This window comes from Moschus berezovskii, chromosome 4 (assembly GCF_049115385.1).
Source record: "Moschus berezovskii isolate FMDL1 chromosome 4, NW_MosBer_1.0, whole genome shotgun sequence".
Lineage (NCBI taxonomy): Eukaryota > Metazoa > Chordata > Mammalia > Artiodactyla > Moschidae > Moschus > Moschus berezovskii.
Genome location: NC_142463.1, coordinates 8105339 through 8124650, shown reverse-complemented (window position 1 = coordinate 8124650; position 19312 = coordinate 8105339). Strand labels below are relative to the sequence as shown.

The following is a 19312-nucleotide window of genomic DNA, read 5'->3' as shown; positions in this document are numbered from 1 at the left end:
AAACCTCCAAGAAGCTGCCTAATTTAGAGTTTGGCAAGATAAGTCTTCTCATGATAATTGATACTGCATTCACAAGATAGTCTTTGACAGCCTAATTTTTAGCACCTTTAGTAGATGTTCTTCCTGTCCCCATAAATGTCTCAAGTATCCATTTTAAATCATTGTTAGCTTTATGTATGATTTTTATTTCAATAATGATTAATTGGATTAGCTAATATAGATTGTTGATTATGTGCCAGGAATGATACCAAACACTTCACATTTATTGACTCACGTGAAGCCAGTAGCTTCACAGAGTAACAGTAACTTCTTGGGCTCTTTGTTACTTTATTGGTATTAATATTGTTTCTTATGTGTCTATGTGTGCTCGGTTGTGTCCAACACTAGGTGATCCCATGGACCGTTGCCCACCAAGCTCCTCTGTCAGTGGGATTCTTTAGGCAAAAATACTGTAGTGGGTTACCATTTCTTCCTCCAGGGGATCTTTCTGACCCAGGAATCGAACCAGTGTCTCTTAGGTCTCCTGCATTGGCAGGCAGGTTCTTTACCACTGAGCCATCTGGGAAGCCCAATGTTTCTTAACTTTCATACTAATAAGTACCATTATTAATGACATTTTATAGGTAATGAAGCTGAGGCACAGTACGTTTCCTAAGATCATAAAAGTAGTAAGTGGTAGTGAATTTCTGCTCAGTCCATAGACCAGACCAGAATCAGTGCTATATTGCCTCAAAAATAGACATTTTGACCTAGTTATTAGCCTTTGTGAATAACACAGGGTTCCATTTGACTAGTTTTCCAAGAACCCTACTGAGTATTCTTCAAAAATGCTTTGGCTAAGACTGTGATTTGTAGACAAGAAATACATTTTCAATTAAGGAAGACATGGTTTGAAGATTAGTAAAATCAGAATTATTACAGTCTAGTCTTGGATTCTGCAGAACAGTAGAGTTAAAATGTGGAGAAGAGAGTTCTTATAAAACATTGCCAAATTTGTATTTTACAGGATGAGAAAATAATTTTAAAAATTACTACTTTCATCGTAATTTTATGAAAGAAAAGACATTCTGGCTCTTGAATGATATAGAAATAAAGGGTAATTGGCTGCCTGCACCAAGTTGACGAACCGCTATGTGGTTTTGCATTGTCCGTGACTTTGACCTTTATTGTTTCTTGCTTTCTGCCTATTTTGGCAAATGCCCATTGTGGACCTGTACACTAGTGCTGTTCCACTTACGGAAACCACTGATTGCTTGTTACGTCACAGTAATTTGTGAGGGGAAAGGTCTGTGATTCTTCTTGATTTCAGACTGCTTCATTAAGTTATAAAATTCATTACCTGAGGAGATAGCCTTTGTATACATACTACAGCTAATAAAATTAGTTGTTCTAATTTGGGCCTTTTTCCAGGATTGTAACTTCTTCCTTACAGTAGCACTCTTGTTCTAGGTTTTTTCAATTTTTTTTTCCTCTTGCAACTGAATAACTAAATACAAGGAAAAGCCTGTGAACAGAAGGCTAATATCAAAACAGTGGCGCATTATCCTTTTTATATATAAAACCATCCCAGATCTTGTTTAGATGGTGTTGGAAAGTAGAGTAGTTGAGAGCAGTAAGATTTTTGATCCCCACTTAACAGATTACCCTGGATAATTCCGTTCTTTGGACTGGTGTAGTCAGTGTGGTTTAGCATAACGAAGACAGGGTGGGAAATGTGGCTGACGGGGTTCTGGCTCTGTTGGTAACATAGCTGTGTCAGTTTGGGCAAGCCAGCCAGTCCCCTTGGCCAGGTTTCCTTATATTGAAGAGAGAAAGAAAAGAGGGAATTAAATAACATGCACCTTTAAAATTCTACATGTTTGTAAACTTACTATCATTTCCTTCAACTCTTACAGGTTTCTTGTATGATTGTTTTCTATATGATTTTACATCTGCTCGTATGACATTTAAAGCATTAAATTATTGTTGCCTGATACATGTAGATTTTCTTTCCATCAAATTTAAAAGTGTTTGATGGACAGACATTATGCTATTGTATTACTAGGTAATTTTTATATCCCTACAGGCATACAAGTGCTTTTTGAATGTTTTCGTCTTAGTCTGTATTTATGTGATTCTTGTAAACTGGTCCCAGCAGAACGTAGAATAGAAGCTCAGTATGGTTTGCTTGTATTTCTCTGTGTGGGCCAAAAAATATTTGCCCACATACAAATCATTTGATGGAAAAAAATTGTACTTAAAAAATATGATATTTTGGCTGCTTCATTGATCATCAAAATAATGAACTCCTTCTCCTCATTAGGTTGTAGCACTCAGAATTATGTCTTTTATTGTCATGTTGTAATGTAGTAGTGCAGCTCATATTAAACAGTTAAGATATAAGTTATAATAACTGCAGTTGTTATGGGATTAAAGTATTACCATATATTTGCTCACTTCTGGTGGAAACAGTTTTAAGACTGTTGAGAGAGTCCTAATAATCTCTCCTGCCCTCCCATAATTGGGACAAACAGTGTGAGTTCTAATTCTGTTATATAAGCTCAGAGATTCTTTTATATTTTAATTTCTTATTTGTAAAAGTACAAAATTTCAGCAATAATTTCATGCTTAAAAAGAAATTAGGACACTCGTTATTTTTCCTATGGGTTAAAAAGATAAAAAACAAATTTTTTTTTATCTTTTTTTTAAATGCTCATTTTTGTTTTCTTTAATCCTGTCCAGAAGAGAAAGATATGTTTTTTTTTTTTTAAAGCCACTGAATTTTTCTAGGATTTTTCTTTTCTCATTTCTGTATTATAATGCAGAATTAGTACACATTTAGTAAAACAAGAAAATTTTCAATAATGCTTTCAATAAGACTGTTACTCTGTTTCTAAAATTTAAGGAAAAAGAATAAGGAATGTATGATCCTATATAGGTAATGTCTTTATTTTAAAACTCTTATTGGCAGTATCTGGTTTTGTCCCTATTTGTCAGTCATTTATTTTCTCTGTTTCCCTTAAGGAAAGAAATAGGATTGAATATTATCTCAGGTACTCACCAGTCCTTTTGCTGGGTCAGCCTATATACAGAGGCAGGTCTTGAGGAAACTTTCAGTCTGTCTTTTTGATAAGGTAATTTTAACCTACAAGTTCAGTTTGTAGGTTTTCTTCTTGGACTGGGTTTACAGTTCACATTCCTCTGTTTATAATGTCGTGGGGGCTGGTTTCAGCTGAAGCTGATGTGATTGGTCACTTAGTCTGCAGGGGGGCCAATTAGCTCTGATCATGTGGAAAAGAATGCTGGTTTGTTAGGAGGTCTTTCTTTACTCAACACAACTCTGGAGAAAGCCTCCAGAACTGACTTGGAGAAGGGGTGCATTTTTTCCCTCTAATCAGGACCTGTCTTTAGTAAGTTTGCAAATCTTACTTAAGAGTTTATTTAAAAGTTCAAAGGGATAAAATTCCCTGCAAGATTTCCTTTCAGCCGTCTTTCCTTATATAGCATGTTGAAGTGTGAGATGTTTCCTTTACTAATCTTTTTTTCCTCCATTTCTTTGGGGAACATTTCCTTGGATAAGGACTCTTACGTATAACTTAATGAATCGATTTTATTAGTATTCTTTTCATATCCCATCTCATCAGAATGTGACTACCACTAATTCTGGAACTGGTAATATAGGTTAATTCCGTTACCTGAAATCTTTTTGGGGGGGGTAAGGAGGCAGACTTTTTATTTTTTTATGGCTGTGTACAGAGAGCTTGAATAAGAATACATTTAATTGTTGGTTCCTTGCATTTATCTTTAAAAAACACACTGGTATAAAAGAACTGAAAAAGTTTCTTAAGTCATGCTTCAGTGATCATTGACACATGACTTAAGAAAAAGTATGACGACATGCAATAAATACAGTGTTCGGTGTACAGAAAATTTAACTTAATGTCTAAATATGTTTTGCTGGGAAACGTCTGTGATCCAGCATTCAGCAACCTCCAAGTGAACTGTGGGATGGCTTTATATAATGCCTTACTGAGCAACACTTTTCTCCACCTCCGTTAGCTGCTCATTTTAAAACTTGATCAAATGTCACATGTAAGGGGATCTGTGGTACAAAGGCTGCAATTGTTCAAAGTGAAGTCATGGATAGCCTGCTGGGGAAATTATTAATGTAGACCAATATAATGCTACTTAGAAAGTGAAATCCGCCTTTGTAGGATTCCTCCTCCTTCCCCCCATCACAATTAAAAGAATATATTAATTCCGTCTTTGTTTTATTAATGCCAAGCATTTCAGTACAAGTTCAGACACAGCAGTGGAAACTTTGACCTTCAGAACTAGGGAAGGTAAAAGCATCAAGGAGGGACTTGTGATGTGATGCCCCTTCTCTGTATGTTCTGGTAGGAATTATGGTTTGTATCAATTGCCAGGTAACTGCTTGGGGTGGCAGAGGGAAACCAGAGCTAATACAGTGCAATGCTGCCTTTCATAAAGAGGTACTGAAAGTGCATCTGCCATGTGTCTTGTATAGATGTTACAATAAGCGAAATAATAAAGATTTTACCAAAATTAGAAGCCTCTTTCCGTAATATATTGAGACAAATGATTTACAAGATGATTGTCAAGAAAGAAACGTCTCAAATGAAGAAGTATTCTGGTTTCTGCATTTTGCACTTTGAAAGTCGACTGTGGTATGTAAACAGTGATTCTTAATTGCTAACTGAATGGAAGTTGTAGACCTGTTCAGGAGTGCTTCCTCAGGGGCTTAGCACTCCCCTTATAATAGTCTGAGCAGTTAAATTCATTGCTGTTTGAATTTAATAGCACCGAAATGAGGTTAGCTGAGTTGAAACTGATATTGATACTGATATTAGACCAACTTCACCCTAAAATAGTGGGCCCTCCTTTTGAAACAGAACTGATGATTTAAATTGGAGATGGCTCTGAAACATTCTATAAAGGAACATAAGTGCTAGGTATCTATCACTGAATTTTTCCCCCCAAATTATAATGATTAAGAAAGATATCAAGATCAAGTACATTATTCTTTATTAAATAAATTCAATTCTGTATCCGTAAAATGTTTGCTTTGCTTTCTGGCTAAACCATTCCAGTATATAATCCATATTTGTACCACATTTAACCTGCAAGCAACAAAATCTTTAGTTGGAGTGTAGTGTCTTGCCTGTGTACATACGTCATTTCACAGGTTTTAAACTTTAGCCATGGTCCCCAGTGCTTTTTCTTCCATAGTGTACTTCACTTTCTTTAGAAGAGGCCTGGTCTCTTTCCAGTTCTGCATTGAAGCCCACTGCTGATGATCTTCCCCAGAGATTTCAGGCAGCGTCTGGGTCTATACTAGCAGATGACTGAGCTCACGGATTATAGGACTATGGGACATATTCAGCCCACATGAGGTCTTTTTCAGAGTCCCATATACTTCAGCACCTCTAGTCTCTCTCTTCCAACTGGGAACTGCTGTGTTTGCAGGACCATGTTAACCACTGGAGCAGATTATGACCCTCCCTCAGGGGTTGAGATGGAAGAAAAATTGCAAATCTCTGGATATAGACTTTAAACTGCTCCATCCTAGTTACCCTGAGTTTTGTTTACAATTGAGGTGGAAAAGAAAATACAGTACCTGGATGGGATTCCCTTTCACTGTTTTTTTGGTATTAGGAAATATTTTTAGTGTTAATCAAAGAATCTGTATCTGAATAGATGAATACAAAGTTACTTGTTAGAAAAATTTGCACATAAACAAGCTTCAAAGTCTGTCCCATAATTCCACTTTTGCTTTTGGAGTTTGGGCACTTGTAAGTTCCAAGTCTCACAGCTGTAGATTTTGTTGGCTGAGTGCCCTTTTGCTCCATCTGAAGTTTTCCATAAACACCATTTCTGGCTACAAGTCAAACATGCACACAGGTGCCCTTTTACTGCTCTTTCTCCTTAGGAAGTCCACTCAATTAGAGCAGACTAAAACCAATATTGCATTTTAATTTTATATTATTTTTAGAAGAGTCCTATTTAGACTTAATACATTAAGGCAGAAACAACCAAGTGTCTACTGCCATTGGGGAAAGTATTTATATATGTAGTATATTGTATTTTAGCACTTTCTATATATCTTGAAGATGTATGAATATAAAATATACAGTTTTTACAGGTAGTACAGTTTGCTCATAAAACTGTCATGTTTGCCATATTGAATGCCACTTCTATTTCTTTACCTTTTAGGGGGTCATACCTTTGAGACTCTGGAAGAAACATTAGATCCTTTCCCTGAAAAAAGAAAGGCATGCCCACGTGCTATGTACTTCGAGTTTAAGGATTCACTACCCCCCAAGCTCTCTTGTTGGCTGTGGTTAGGAATATTTGGTTCAGGCATCAATTTTTAAGTTATTTAATTATGTTTACTTTTAATCCTCTTGTTTACAAGTTAATCTGTTAAGATTTTTTTTAAGGTCAGCTAAAACATTTGGTTACTCAGCTTTGTCATATTGTAGATGTTACAGAAGGAGAAAGACTTAAGTGCTGAGAAAAGCCATGTAGGTGTCCCTCACTCATTAGCCCTGGTCACTGTGGAGCCCCCTATAATTTTTAGACCTTAAAGGAACTTTAGTAGATACTGTCTTTCGAGTTGCCTGTGAATAACTTTATCATTTAACTGTATCAGTAATACACAAATATGTATTTATTTAACTCATTATAGAGTTGACATTCTCTTTGGAACCCCCCCACTTCCCACCCAGATTTACACAAATAAAAATCTGCTGTAATCCTTTCGTTTGTAAAAGGTTTATTTTCATGTTTTAGAGCAATTCTTTGCATACGGGGTAGTTTTGGAAATGTGTATTTTATTAGATGGTACTTAAAGTCATTTTTTTCCCCTCAAGATACTTATTTCGAGTAAAATTGTTATATTGTTAATATATAAGTTGATCTTAACATTGTGTTCAGTTCAATTGCTCAGTCATGTCCAACTCTGCGACCCCATGAATCACAGCATGCCAGGCCTCCCTGTCCATCACCAACTCCCGGAGTTTACTCAGAGTCATGTCCATTGAGTCAGTGATGCCATCCAGCCATCTCATCCTTTGTCGTCCCCTTCTCCTCCTGCCCTCAATCTTTCCCAGCATCAGGGTCTTTTCCAGTGAGTCAGCTCCTCTCATGAGGTGGCCAAAGTAATGGAGTTTCAACTTCAACATCAGTCCTTCCAGTGAACACCCAGGACTGATCTCCTTTAGAATGGACTGGTTGGATCTGCTTGCAGTCCAAGGGACTCTCAAGAGTCTTCTCCAGCACCACAGTTCAAAAGCATCAATTCTTCGGCGACAGCTTCCTTCACAGTCCAACTCTCACATTCGTACATGACCACTGGAAAAACCATAGCCTTGACTAGACAGACTTTTGTTGACAAAGTAATGTCTCTGCTTTTTAATATGCTATCTAGGTTGGTCATAACTTTCCTTCCAAGGAGTAAGTGTCTGTTAATTTCATGGCTGCAGTCAGCATCCGCAGTGATTTTGGAGCCCCAAAAGAGAAAGTCTGACACTGTTTCCATTGTTTCCCCATCTATTTCCCATGAAGTGATGGGACTGGATGCCATGATCTTAGTTTTCTGAATGTTGAGCTTTAAGCCAACTTTTTCACTCTCCTCTTTCACTTTCATCAAGAGGCTTTTTAGTTCCTCTTCACTTTCTGCCATAAGGGTGGTGTCATCTGCATATCTGAGGTTATTGATATTTCTCCCGGCAATCTTGATTCCAGCTTCTGCTTCATCCAGCCCAGCATTTCTCATGATGTACATTGCATATAAGTTAAATAATCAGGGTGACAGTATACAGCCTTGACGTACTCCTTTTCCTATTTGGAACCAGTCTGTTTTAGGGGTACACATTTTGACATCGTTTGTCTGCTGGAAGATTAACAAATTTAGTTCCCTTTAGGAATCTTGGCAGTCTCTGTCCCAAGCTTTTCTGTGCATGATGTCTATTTTTTTTTTAAGAGTACTTTAGACTTAGATGCTAGAACTTCCTCTTTCTACTTTAGTTTTTGCAGCATTTCTGGCTGTTTCTGATGGATTTAATTTGTGAGTAAACCCTGGATTAGGAGTTTGAACATCTATGTTCTCTTTCTGATTTAGTCACTACTCAGCTGGGTGATGGGCTTCTCTGATAGCTCAGATGGTAAAGAATCCACCTGCAGTGTGGGAGACCTGGGTTCCATCCCTGGGTTGGGAAGATCCCCTGGAGGAGGTCATGGCAACCCACTCTAGTATTCTTGCCTGGAGAATCGCATGGACAGAGGAGCCTGGTGGGCTATAGTCCATGGGGTCTCAAAAGAGTCAGACACGACGGAGTGACTAAGCACAACATAGCACAGCTGTGTGACTGTGAGTGATCCCCTAGGGGTATCCCTTTCCTCACAGGAATAAAGGAGGTGATAAAGTTTGATTCAACCCTTGTGGTAATTATGAGGATTGTATGAGATATTTCAGTACATTTTGTCAGTGTGTAAGCTATCAGCTCTTTGTGTACGTGTGTATCCCTGGGCAGTGGACCAGGAGGGTAAGTGTTGTATCTTAAGTCTCTTCTTTAGTTTTAATCCTGTGTTTTTAATATCAGTGTTTGTCCCTGGAGAAAGCCCTCATCTTAATGTGCTAGAGGTTTGAGTAAACAAACAGAAAATCATAAAGTCGTACTGTTTCTTTGGGAAAATACTCAGTAGTACTTAGCACTAAGTTGAATATACCTTGTGGCCAGCAGTTTCACTCCTAGGTGAAGACCAACAGAAATGCAAACATTCTTACCAAATTTCACATCCAAGAATGTTTGTTGCAGCACAGTTTATAATAGCAAACAAATGGAAGCAACCAAAATCAGTAGTAGAGTAATATATTGTGGTCAGTTCATACAATGAGATCCCATATCACAGTGCAAAAGAACAAGCTTTTGTTCTCTGTAACGATGTGGGTGAATTTCCTGTAATGTTCAGTGAAGGAAGCCAGACGCACTACAGAATGAGAGAAAATATTTGCAAACAGTGTGACAGGACTTAATTTCCAGAATATACAAACAGCTCACACAATCAACAACAAAAACTAGAGAACCTAAGCGAAAAATGGGCAGAAGATCTAAATAGACGTTTCTCCAAAGAAGAAATAGAAATGGCCAGTAGGACATGGAAAGATGCTGAATGTCCCTAATTATTAGAGAAATTCAAATCAAAACCCCAACGAGGTACCCCCTCACTGGAATGGGCTAGTGTTATATAAGTTCAGGCAGCTGAAAACAGCAAATAATATGAAAAATCTTTGATTTGGAAATTCATATTTGAGCCACACTAGTACACTATGTGGAGAAGGCAATGGCAAGCCACTCCAGTACTCTTGTGTAGAAAATCTCATGGACAGAGGAGCCTGGTGGGCTGCAGTCCATGGGGTCGCTACTAGTCGGACACGACTGAGCGACTTCACTTTCACTTTTCACTTTCACACATTGGAGAAGGAAATGGCAACCCACTCCAGTGTTCTTGCCCGGAGAATCCCAGGGACGGCGGAGCCTGGTCGGCTGCCGTCTGTGGGGTCACACAGAGTCGGACACGACTGAAGCGACTTAGCAGCAGCAGCAGTACACTATGTTAGAACCATTAACGTAGAAAAGCTTCAAAGAGGCAACAGCGCTTAGCTTTGGTAATCCTAAGTGATCTGGTGAGGAGGAGAAAAAGGTATATCACTGTATGAAGTCTGTCATTTGACCTAGTAATTTTACTCTTCGAAGTTTTTTTCAGAAGAAGTGGTTCAGAAAAGCAAAACACATATCACACAGATATCTCTTCCTAAGTTATCTAGTTCTCAATAAATTAGTTATGAAGTAAGTGTCCAGTGGGGAATTACCTGGCAGTTTTGCAGCAGCAGCAGGGTAAACCAAGTATATATCCATTCATATTATTATTAAGTTGGGCATGACCTAGTAACTGACCAACAACAAAGATACATAATAGCAGAGAAATATTTGCTGTTTAAATGAAAAGTAGGTTTTGAAATAATGGGTATACTGATTGAAATTATGTTTTACAAATGTCATGTAAAAGCTAGCCGTAAGTGCATATAGTTTTATTTCTAAGATTGAGGAATTGGTATTTTTATTTTTAGTATCTTTAATATTTTTTTTGCAACTTACCATCTGTTAGAAAAAATTATAATGACCAGTTTTTGATCAGTTAAGCTTTTTGCCATTCAGTTCAGTTCAGTCTCTCAGTCGTGTCCGACTCTTTGCGACCCCATGAACCGCAGCACACCAGGCCTCCCTGTCCATCACCAACTCCCGGAGTTCACCCAAACCCATGTCCATTGTGTCGGTGATGCCATCTAGCCATCTCATTCTCTGTTGTCCCCTTCTCCTCCTGCCCTCAATCTTTCTCAGCATCAGGGTCTTTTCAGATGAGTCAGCTTTTTGCATCAGGTGGCCAGAGTATTGGAGTTTCAGCTTCAACATCAGTCCTTCCAATGAACACCCAGGGCTGATCTCCTCTAGGATGGACTGGTTGGATCTCCTTGCAGGCAACGGGACCCTCAAGAGGCTTCTCCAACACCACAATTCAAAAGCATCAATTCTTTGGTGCTCAGCTTTCTTTGTAGTCCAACTCTCACATCCATATACGACCACTGGAAAAAACTATAGCCTTGACTAAACAGACCTTAGTTGACAAAGTAATGTCTCTGCTTTTTAATATGCTGTCTAGGTTGGTCATAACTTTGCTTCCAAGGTGTAAGCATCTTTTAATTTCATGGCTGCAGTCACCGTCTGCAGTGATTCTGGAGCCCAGAAAAATAAAGTCAGTCACTGTTTCCATTGTTTCCCCATCTATTTCCCATGAAGTGATGGGACTGGATGCCATGATCTTAGTTTTATGAATGTTCAGCTTTAAGCCAACTCTTTTCACTCTCCTCTTTCACTTTCATCAAGAGGCTCTTTAGTTCTTTCTCACTTTCTGCCATAAGGGTGGTGTCTTATGCATATCTGAGGTTATTGATATTTCTCCCAGTAATCTTGATTCCAGCTTGTGCTTCCTCCAGCCCAGCATTTCTCATGATGTACACTGCATATAAGTTAAATAATCAGGGTGACAATATATAGCCTTGACGTACTCCTTTTCCTATTTGGAACCAGTCTGTTGTTCCATGTCCAGTTCTAACTGTTGCTTCCTGACCTGCATACAGGTTTCTCAAGAGGCAGGTCAGGTGGTCTGGTATTCCCATGTCTTTCAAAATTTTCCACATTTTATTGTGATCCACACAGTCAGAAGCTCTGGCATAGTCATTAGTGGTTTTTTTTTTTTTAGGGGGTGGCGCTTATTTTGGGGCCTTCATTACTTCTCAGAGCCTTAGTGTAAAAGTCAATGGAAATGAGTGTTTTGATCAGCTCATCCATCAGGTATTTGTATTCCCAATGTGCCTGGCACATATTACTTGTGACTGAAAGATTACATGGGTTAAAAGTTATTTCCTATCACATACCAGTTTATACACACTAGGGATTTCTTTGTTTTAAATTTTTCTTCTGTATGTATAGCTGTATTTTTCATCAAGTCATATAATAGATGTGGGCTTTGTAAAATGTCTTGTCCCTTCTTATTCTGAGCAGGAGAGCTTGGAGCATCTAACATTTCTAACCCAAGGGCAGATGTGGAATGTACCTATAGTTGAATTCATAAAACTTGGTACTTGCTGTGCAATAAATATTTGTTAAATGAGTCAGAAGATTAACATGAGAATTGTAGTTACGTCATTTAAACAGTGGTATGTGATTTTCGACAGTTCTCATGGGTTATCTCTTTGACCCTCAATATTCCCAGCTGTAAAATTGGAAAAATAATTTCTAATACTGAGGATTGTTACAAAGATTAAATCGGTTAAATGAGTGTTTTTGTTAACTATGGCTGTGTAACAAGTTACTCCAAAACTTAGTGGCTGAAAACAGCAAGCATTTATTCTCTCAGTTTCTGTGGCCAGGAAGAAGCAGCTTAGCTCCGTCTCTTAGCTTAAGTCTGGCTTGGGTCTTCTGTGCGGTTTCAGTCATTTCAGGGCTCGATTGGGGTTGGATCCATTTCCACGCCCACTCACAAGGCTGTTGGCAAGCCTTAGTTCTCTGCCATGTGGGCTTCTCACATGGCTGCCTCACAACAGGGCTGCTGGATTCCCTCAGAGAGAGCATCCAAGATGGAAATTTTTAACTCAGTATCAGAAGTGACATCTCAATCAGATCTACTGGATTCTGTTTGTTAGGAGCAAGTCAGTAAGTCCAGCCCATACTTAAGGTGAGGTAATTACACAAAGATCAGAAGGCAGGAATTGTTGAGAGTTGTCTTAGAGGCTGCCTATAGTAATAAGATTTTGCCCAGCAAATAATTGTACTCCCCCCATTCCAAGATATTTTATCGTGTAATAGAACAACCCAAACAAACTTTTTGGCCAACCCAGTACTTGATAACAACCTAATAACTGTTTGGGTAAACAGGATAGGGACGCTTTCACTTCAGTTAAGTCTCTCAGTCGTGTCTGACTCTTTGCAACCCCATGAATCACAGCACGCCAGGCCTCCCTGTCCATCACCAACTCCCGGAGTTCACTCAAACTCGTGTCCATCAAGTTGGTGATGCCATCCAGCCATCTCATTCTCCGTTACTACATGTGAAATGGAATATAAGAGGATGAGCAGAATTTCCTCATTTTCAAATATACAATTTTTTTTGCTTTAATACGGTTTATTGAAAAGAATTGAGATTATCACTGAAAGAATATGTAACTTTTATAAACTGAGGATTCCAGTGTATTTTAGATTTTCAACCACATACTTTAATGTGAAGTTTCTATTAGTTCGTTATGAATTACATATGTCAGCACATGTGGTACAGTCATAGTGACTGACGAGTTTGCATGACTTAGATTTCTCTTGTCTTTGAAAGTACCAATTTAGTCTCTCTTTTACTGTTAATGTAACTCTTGAGTTGTATCCAGTTAGACATAACTTAGCTTTGAATTTTGTTTGAAAGCAGTTTGTTGTATGCCCATAATGTCCTGGGTGCTAAAGTAAATGACAAGTTGTAGCTTATACTTCCTATTTCTGAGTTTACAGTCTGTTTGGAATAAAAGAGAGGTTGAAGTTTACTGATACCCTTTTTGGACAGAATCACTGGTAGAAGTTGATATTAAATACGTTGATTTACTAAATCAGATAGTTAAAAGTATTGTATGACTTAGAAAAAAAGGATATCCTGGTAAGGAAGGATTGCCAGGTGAAAATAGGAAGGGTACAAACCAGCGCATGTAACAGTCTGAGGGTAGTGTGGGAACGTGAATGAGGAATCTGTGTATACATGCATAAGTATAGCCATGGTCAATTTTTGAAAGGCTTTATAAGAAAATGTTGATGGTGGTTTTACTCTGGGGGATCTTGTGTAGGGGACAGTTGATTTACTTTTCACTGCATGACTTAAAAAAAAAAGCACATATTAGTTGTGTTTGAAAAAATAATTGCTCAGTCTTTGAACATTCAGCTTTAAGAAATGTGTCAAATAATGTACTCATATATCCGCAGTTATTTATTTCTACTGCCTGGACATTGAGAGGGACATATTTGCAGGAAAGCTTGATTTGAGCAATTAAGTCTATTTTCAGAATCCTCGCTGGCTGAGGCTTACGGTTACTCAATTTCTTTACAGGGAGACCAAATTTTGAGGAAGGCGGACCAGTGTCAGTGGGAAGAAAGCATGAATTTATACGATCAGAGAGTGAAAATTGGCGTATTTTTAGAGAGGAACAGAATGGAGAAGATGAAGATGGAGGCTGGCGACTAGCTGGATCGAGAAGGGATGGAGAAAGGTGGCGGCCCCACAGCCCTGGTAAGAACCCTGTTGAGCAGAAGCATGTGGGGACCCAAGGAAGCGAGGATTTTGCAGGAGTTCTTAAGAATAAAGTGGAAAACCTACACCGATAAAAAAGAGAGGAGTCATATTTATGTTGTCACACTCAGTCTTGTTACCACAAAAACATTTAACATAGAAATTCCCAACACCTGTTCATTGATTAGAAAAAGTCACTTTTCTTTTTCTGGGGCAGTGTGGTTTAATGGGAAGCACCTGCCCTTAACTGTAAAAATGAGAGGATTTTGTTTGGTTTTTTCCTGGTCTCTGGATCTTTTTCCAGCGTGCTTTTTTATGTGGTGATTTTATGCTTGCTTAGGACTATGTGCTCGCCCCGAAGTGAGATTTTTCTTTCCTGGATAAGAAAGGATTTATTCTTTTTTCGTTCTGAAAATGTGATTTCTTCTTATTTGAAGAATAAACTTTAAACCTAGGTCAGAAGCATAATCATAAGTTTATCCTTTTCTCCCTCTAACTTTAAGGAGAGAGAATAGTCATGATTAGTGGTTTTGTAAGTTCTTCTGTTTAACTCTTAAGAAGGCTTCAAACTGTTCTTCCTGACATTAGATATGCTGGTAATTGAAGACACTGGTGCTTTGTGTCAAAGTTCGTTCCCTACCCAAGTGCTGAGTCCAAGCCTCATGATCGTCAGATGCCCCTGCAGTTTGAATCTTGGGTCATGCAGAACTGAAGCATACAAAGACTATGTACATGTCTTTTGAATTTCACATGCATAACATTGTTTTATGTACTGACTGTATGCCAAGGAAGCTTACTTTAATAGATGAAGATATAATAACATAATGCTGGGAAAGACTGAAGGCAGAAGGAGAAGGGGACAACAGAGGATGAGATGGGTTAGGTGGCATCACCAACTCGATGGACGTGAGTCTGAGTAGGCTCCAGGAGTTGGTGATGGACAGGGAAGCCTGGCATGCTGCAGTCCATGGGGTCGCAGAGAGTCAGACACGACTGAGTGACTGAACTGAACTGATGATAATGTAAACTGTTTTCATTTACTTAAAAGCATCAAGTCTATTAACAAATCATTGGCCTGAGTAAACATTATAACTGGCCTTTAGGGTCCTTTATGGAGTTGTGGATAGGTGGAGACTTGGTGAAGTTAATCATTGGATGGAGTAATAATCGTTTTACCTCAGCTCCTCACTGGCTGCCTCTTGGGGAGGTTTCTGTCACTAGTGGGCATTGTTTGCATCACAGTTATCCAGGCAGTTCTTATCAGTCTGTGTCCTGGGCAGCCAGCTCTTAGCGTTCTCCTCAGGGCATTATGGGATTCTGTGCTGAGCTTGCCTGTAACCAGAGGGGCTTGTAGACTATGTTCCCAACAAGCGTTCAGTGAAAGAATGGACGGGATCTGGGCTGAGTGAGAAGAAAATTCCAGCTGATCAAAAACAAACAAGGTGAATGTTTTTGAAGATGAACAGTGTTTCTGAGCCCGAACGTCTAATGTTCATTCTATTAAAGTGAGTTAAAAGTAAAACATCAGTGTTATATTCTGCCACTTACCACCTCACCTAAGAGCTTAGATTTTAGATATATATTATCTCGTTTTTTGTCCCCCTATCTTTTGTAAATCTTTCTTTCCAGTGAAGTTTGACTTTCATGTCAGTTTTGTCATCAACTTGGCAATTTTCCAGTTTTTTAAATCCATTTATTTTAAAAAGACAGTTTGTGGGACATGAAGATATATAGGGGCTGAACAGTGTAAATATGCATTAAAAAATTTACTTTTTTAACCCAGCATATTAAAAGCAAGTCTGATTATATCAGTTGTTATTAGTTACTATCTTAACATTTTAATTAATCTTTTATTAGATTTGATTAAAATTTTAAATACGGTGATTTTGACTTAAGAAAATAGTATCATAATTTAGTTCAGATTTAAGGTCTGTAAAGCAATGGTCAGTCTTAATAAGCTATAGATGTGCCTTGTCTGCTACATTTAGTTTCATGAATAAAATTTTATTAACTATTTAAGACTACAAAACAATTACAGGGTGCAGTTTTATTAAAGTACATCTCACAGCTGGGTACGTATGGAGTTGGGAGCATTAAGGACAGCAGAGCACCCGCTCTGGGAGGTGGACTTAGGAAACTTAGAGGGAAACATGAGCCACATGCCTGGAAGGATAGATTCCTATCGCAGTGCATACTTAGAAATGAGAGCAGCAGACAGAGCACTCTGGAATTCAGCTTTTGATCATGAATGCTTCTTTGGGATAATGGCTCTAGGTTTACATTTAGGCAGTCTGGTTATCAAACTCCTTCATAAACCATTCAATATTACAGTAATCCAGGCCTATGCCCCAACCAGTAACGCTGAAGAAGCCGAAGTTGAACGGTTCATGTTCATAGGAGGCAATAGTTTGTGTTTTGTTGTTGTAAGTAAAGTGTGGGAAGTGGGAGAATAAAGTTTTCTTCCCTTTTTGTAAGTGACTTATGGGACTTCCCTGATGGCTCAGACAGTAAAAAAAGAATCTGCCTGCAGTGCAGAAGACCTGGGTTCAATCCCTGGGTGCAGAAGATCCCCTGGAGAAGGAAATGGCTACCCACTCCAGTATCTTGTCTGGAGAATTCCATGAACAGAGGGGCCTGGTGGGCTACGGTCCATGGGGTTACAAAGAGTCAGACATGCCTGAGTGAGTAACACTTTCACACTTTCACTTTAAGAGGCTTATAAGATGCTACCTATATTTGATGTGTTAACATTTTGCCCTTTGGTTTTCAGTTTGATTTTTAGATCACAGGTTTTGGCAAATTGGGCCTCAAGAGTACAGTAACATTTAACTTTGACCCCCCCCCCCTTTTTTTTTTTTTTTTTGCATATCTCCCTTGGAGAAAGCAGTCAAGGATATAAAATCATAATAGGATAAAACTTGCATCTCTTTTTAAGACTCTCTTAGATTCAAATTTGTCAGTATTAACAAGAGGACTCCCCCCCACCACCTGTTTGTTGTTGGTTTTTTTTACTTAGATCTTTTCTTCTTGGGCAGTTGTTTTCTGTTGGAAAGTAGATGTTCTAAGTAATATGCAAGGGTGGATTTAGGAATGTCCCTGGGGTTATTCCACGGAAATTAAAACTCCCTAGAAGAGAGTTAAGAGATGAGAGAAAAGAGAAAGGAAAGCAAGCCTGTTACTGTGGAAAAAGCAGTAGAGGATGCAGGATTGGATTCTAGTTCTTTTGTTATGCAGGTTACTTCTGCTGTCAGAGGTTTTGTTTCATAAACTATATAATTGGGATAGTGGGCCAGATATGGCATGTTAGTGCTATAATTTCATGACTATTTTGGGAAGTGGGGGGGAATCAGAATTACCAATGGGATCCTGACGCTAGTAGGTGGACATGATGAGCCTGGTATTAAGAATTGACATAATGGCATCATGTCGTGGATATTGTTATATTATCAAGGAGGCTGGTCTTATCCATAAAGAATGATATTTTCATCAGAAGAAAGAAAATGCTTTAAGACTTGCCAAAGGGAGGGCATGGACTCAGGATGGAAAGATATCCAGTGCCTACGTCCAGGCTAGGGGTGGGCCACATGAGTGACTGGTCAACATTTCAGTCAGACATTCAGTTCGAGAGCTTATTAAAAGTAGATACTTTGAAGAACTGTCCTTTAAAAGTGGTTTCCTTTAAGTTTATCTTTAAAAGCTTTAGAGTATGGTGTGATAGTAGTTTATGAAGATAACTACTGTTGTCACTTACTGATGGTACATAGAATATAATAGTGAACTTTGAGCTTCGTTTTGTTTGCTTCATTTCCTGCTTTTCTCTTTATAGGTTGATCCATTTGCAGTAGCTGTCAGTTGTAATTTTCTCCTTTGTTTCCTGTCGGTGGATTTCTCTTTCGAATACTGTCATAAAACTCCTCTAAGGCCTGTGTCCTCCTCCTCATCCCAGATGGCCCTCGTTCTGCAGGCTGGCGGGAACACATGGAACGGCGGCGAAGGTTTGAGTTTGATTTTCGAGACCGGGATGACGAACGGGCTTACCGAAGGGTGCGCTCCGGCAGTGGAAGCGTAGATGATGACAGGGACAGCTTGCCTGAATGGTGCTTGGAGGACGCTGAAGAGGAAATGGGCACATTTGACTCATCTGGAGCGTTCCTCTCTCTGAAGGTACGAAATTTGTTTTAAATGTTATCACAGGTACTGACCTTCTTCCAAATCCAAATATGCTTATTCATCTTTGGCTTTATTTTCTCCCTACAGAAAGTACAGAAAGAGCCTATTCCAGAAGAGCAGGAGATGGACTTCCGACCTGTAGAAGAAGGGGAGGAGTGCTCCGACTCTGAGGGCAGCCATAACGAAGAAGCCAAAGAACCCGATAAGACAAATAAGAAGGAGGCAGAGAAGACAGACAGAGTAGGAGTTGGTAAGGCTCATTTTGCCCTTTATTTTTAATCAAACTAAGTTTCCTAAGTTGTTAATTTAAAATTGCTTCCTATTGCAGAAGCTAGTGAGGAAACACCCCAGACCGCCTCTTCATCTGCTAGACCAGGTTCTCCTTCAGACCAACCTGAGGAAGCACCACAGTTTGAGAGGAAAGAGGAATCCAAAACTGAGCAAATGGAAAAAGCTGAAGAAGAGAATCGGACAGAAAATAGTCTATCAACCAAAGTATCCAGCAGGGGGGATGGTATGTATTTATGAGAGTCAGCAAGCCAGATTTGGATTTTGCTGGGACCGGTGATTAAATGATATGATAGGTTTCATTTATGCCTCTTTGAACTGCTTCTAGTGGTGAATTATTGGAATAGATTATTTTACCTGTGTGTGTACGCATGCTCAGTCACTTCAGTTATGTCCAACTCTATGAGACCCTTTGGACTATAGCCTGCCAGGCTCCTTTGTCCATGGGATTCTCCAGGCAAGAATCCTGGAGTGGGTTGTCATGCCATACTCCCAGGGATCTTCCTGACCCAGGGATCAAACGGGAATCTCCTGTGTCTCCTGCTTTGCAGGCAGATTCTTTACTACTGAGTCACAGGGGAAGCCCATCTTATCAGTCAGCCTACTCAAACACTGCTTCCCCTATGTATGTATCCCAGAATTCATCAAAACAGAATTAGAAGCAACAAGGTACTATCACTTCCTAGGGGTACAACCACCCTGGTATCAGTCAAGCAAACTGGATTTGGGATCCTCTGCAGTAGTTTGATTTCCGTATCAGATTCCTTTTATGTAATGGCTGTGTATGTGTCCAGATGACAGACCATAATGCCATTGTTTCAAAGAGGCCAAGATAACACTGTGGAAGACCCATTACCTTTGCTAGAGAATAAGCTTAAAGTATATCTCCTTTTCCAGTGTTCAGTTCAGTTCAGTCGCTCAGTCGTGTCCGACTCTTTGCGACCCCAGGAATCATAGCACGCCAGACCTCCCT

At 39.1% G+C, this 19312-nt stretch overlaps 1 protein-coding gene across 6 annotated transcripts in view; it reads left to right on the top strand.

Annotated features, from left to right (window-relative positions):
• GIGYF2 (GRB10 interacting GYF protein 2) overlaps positions 1-19312 on the top strand; it is a 130232-nt gene that overhangs the window by 60059 nt on the left and 50861 nt on the right. For 5 of the 6 annotated variants that reach the window (XM_088835120.1, XM_055403500.2, XM_055403501.2 and 2 more), the window contains 4 exons: positions 13702-13881; positions 17828-18045; positions 18139-18301; positions 18380-18565. In XM_088835120.1, coding sequence (XP_088691246.1) covers positions 13702-13881; positions 17828-18045; positions 18139-18301; positions 18380-18565 — 747 coding nt within the window. The remainder of the gene's footprint in view (positions 1-13701; positions 13882-17827; positions 18046-18138; positions 18302-18379; positions 18566-19312) is intronic. The other variant, XM_055403504.2, reaches the window with a different exon arrangement.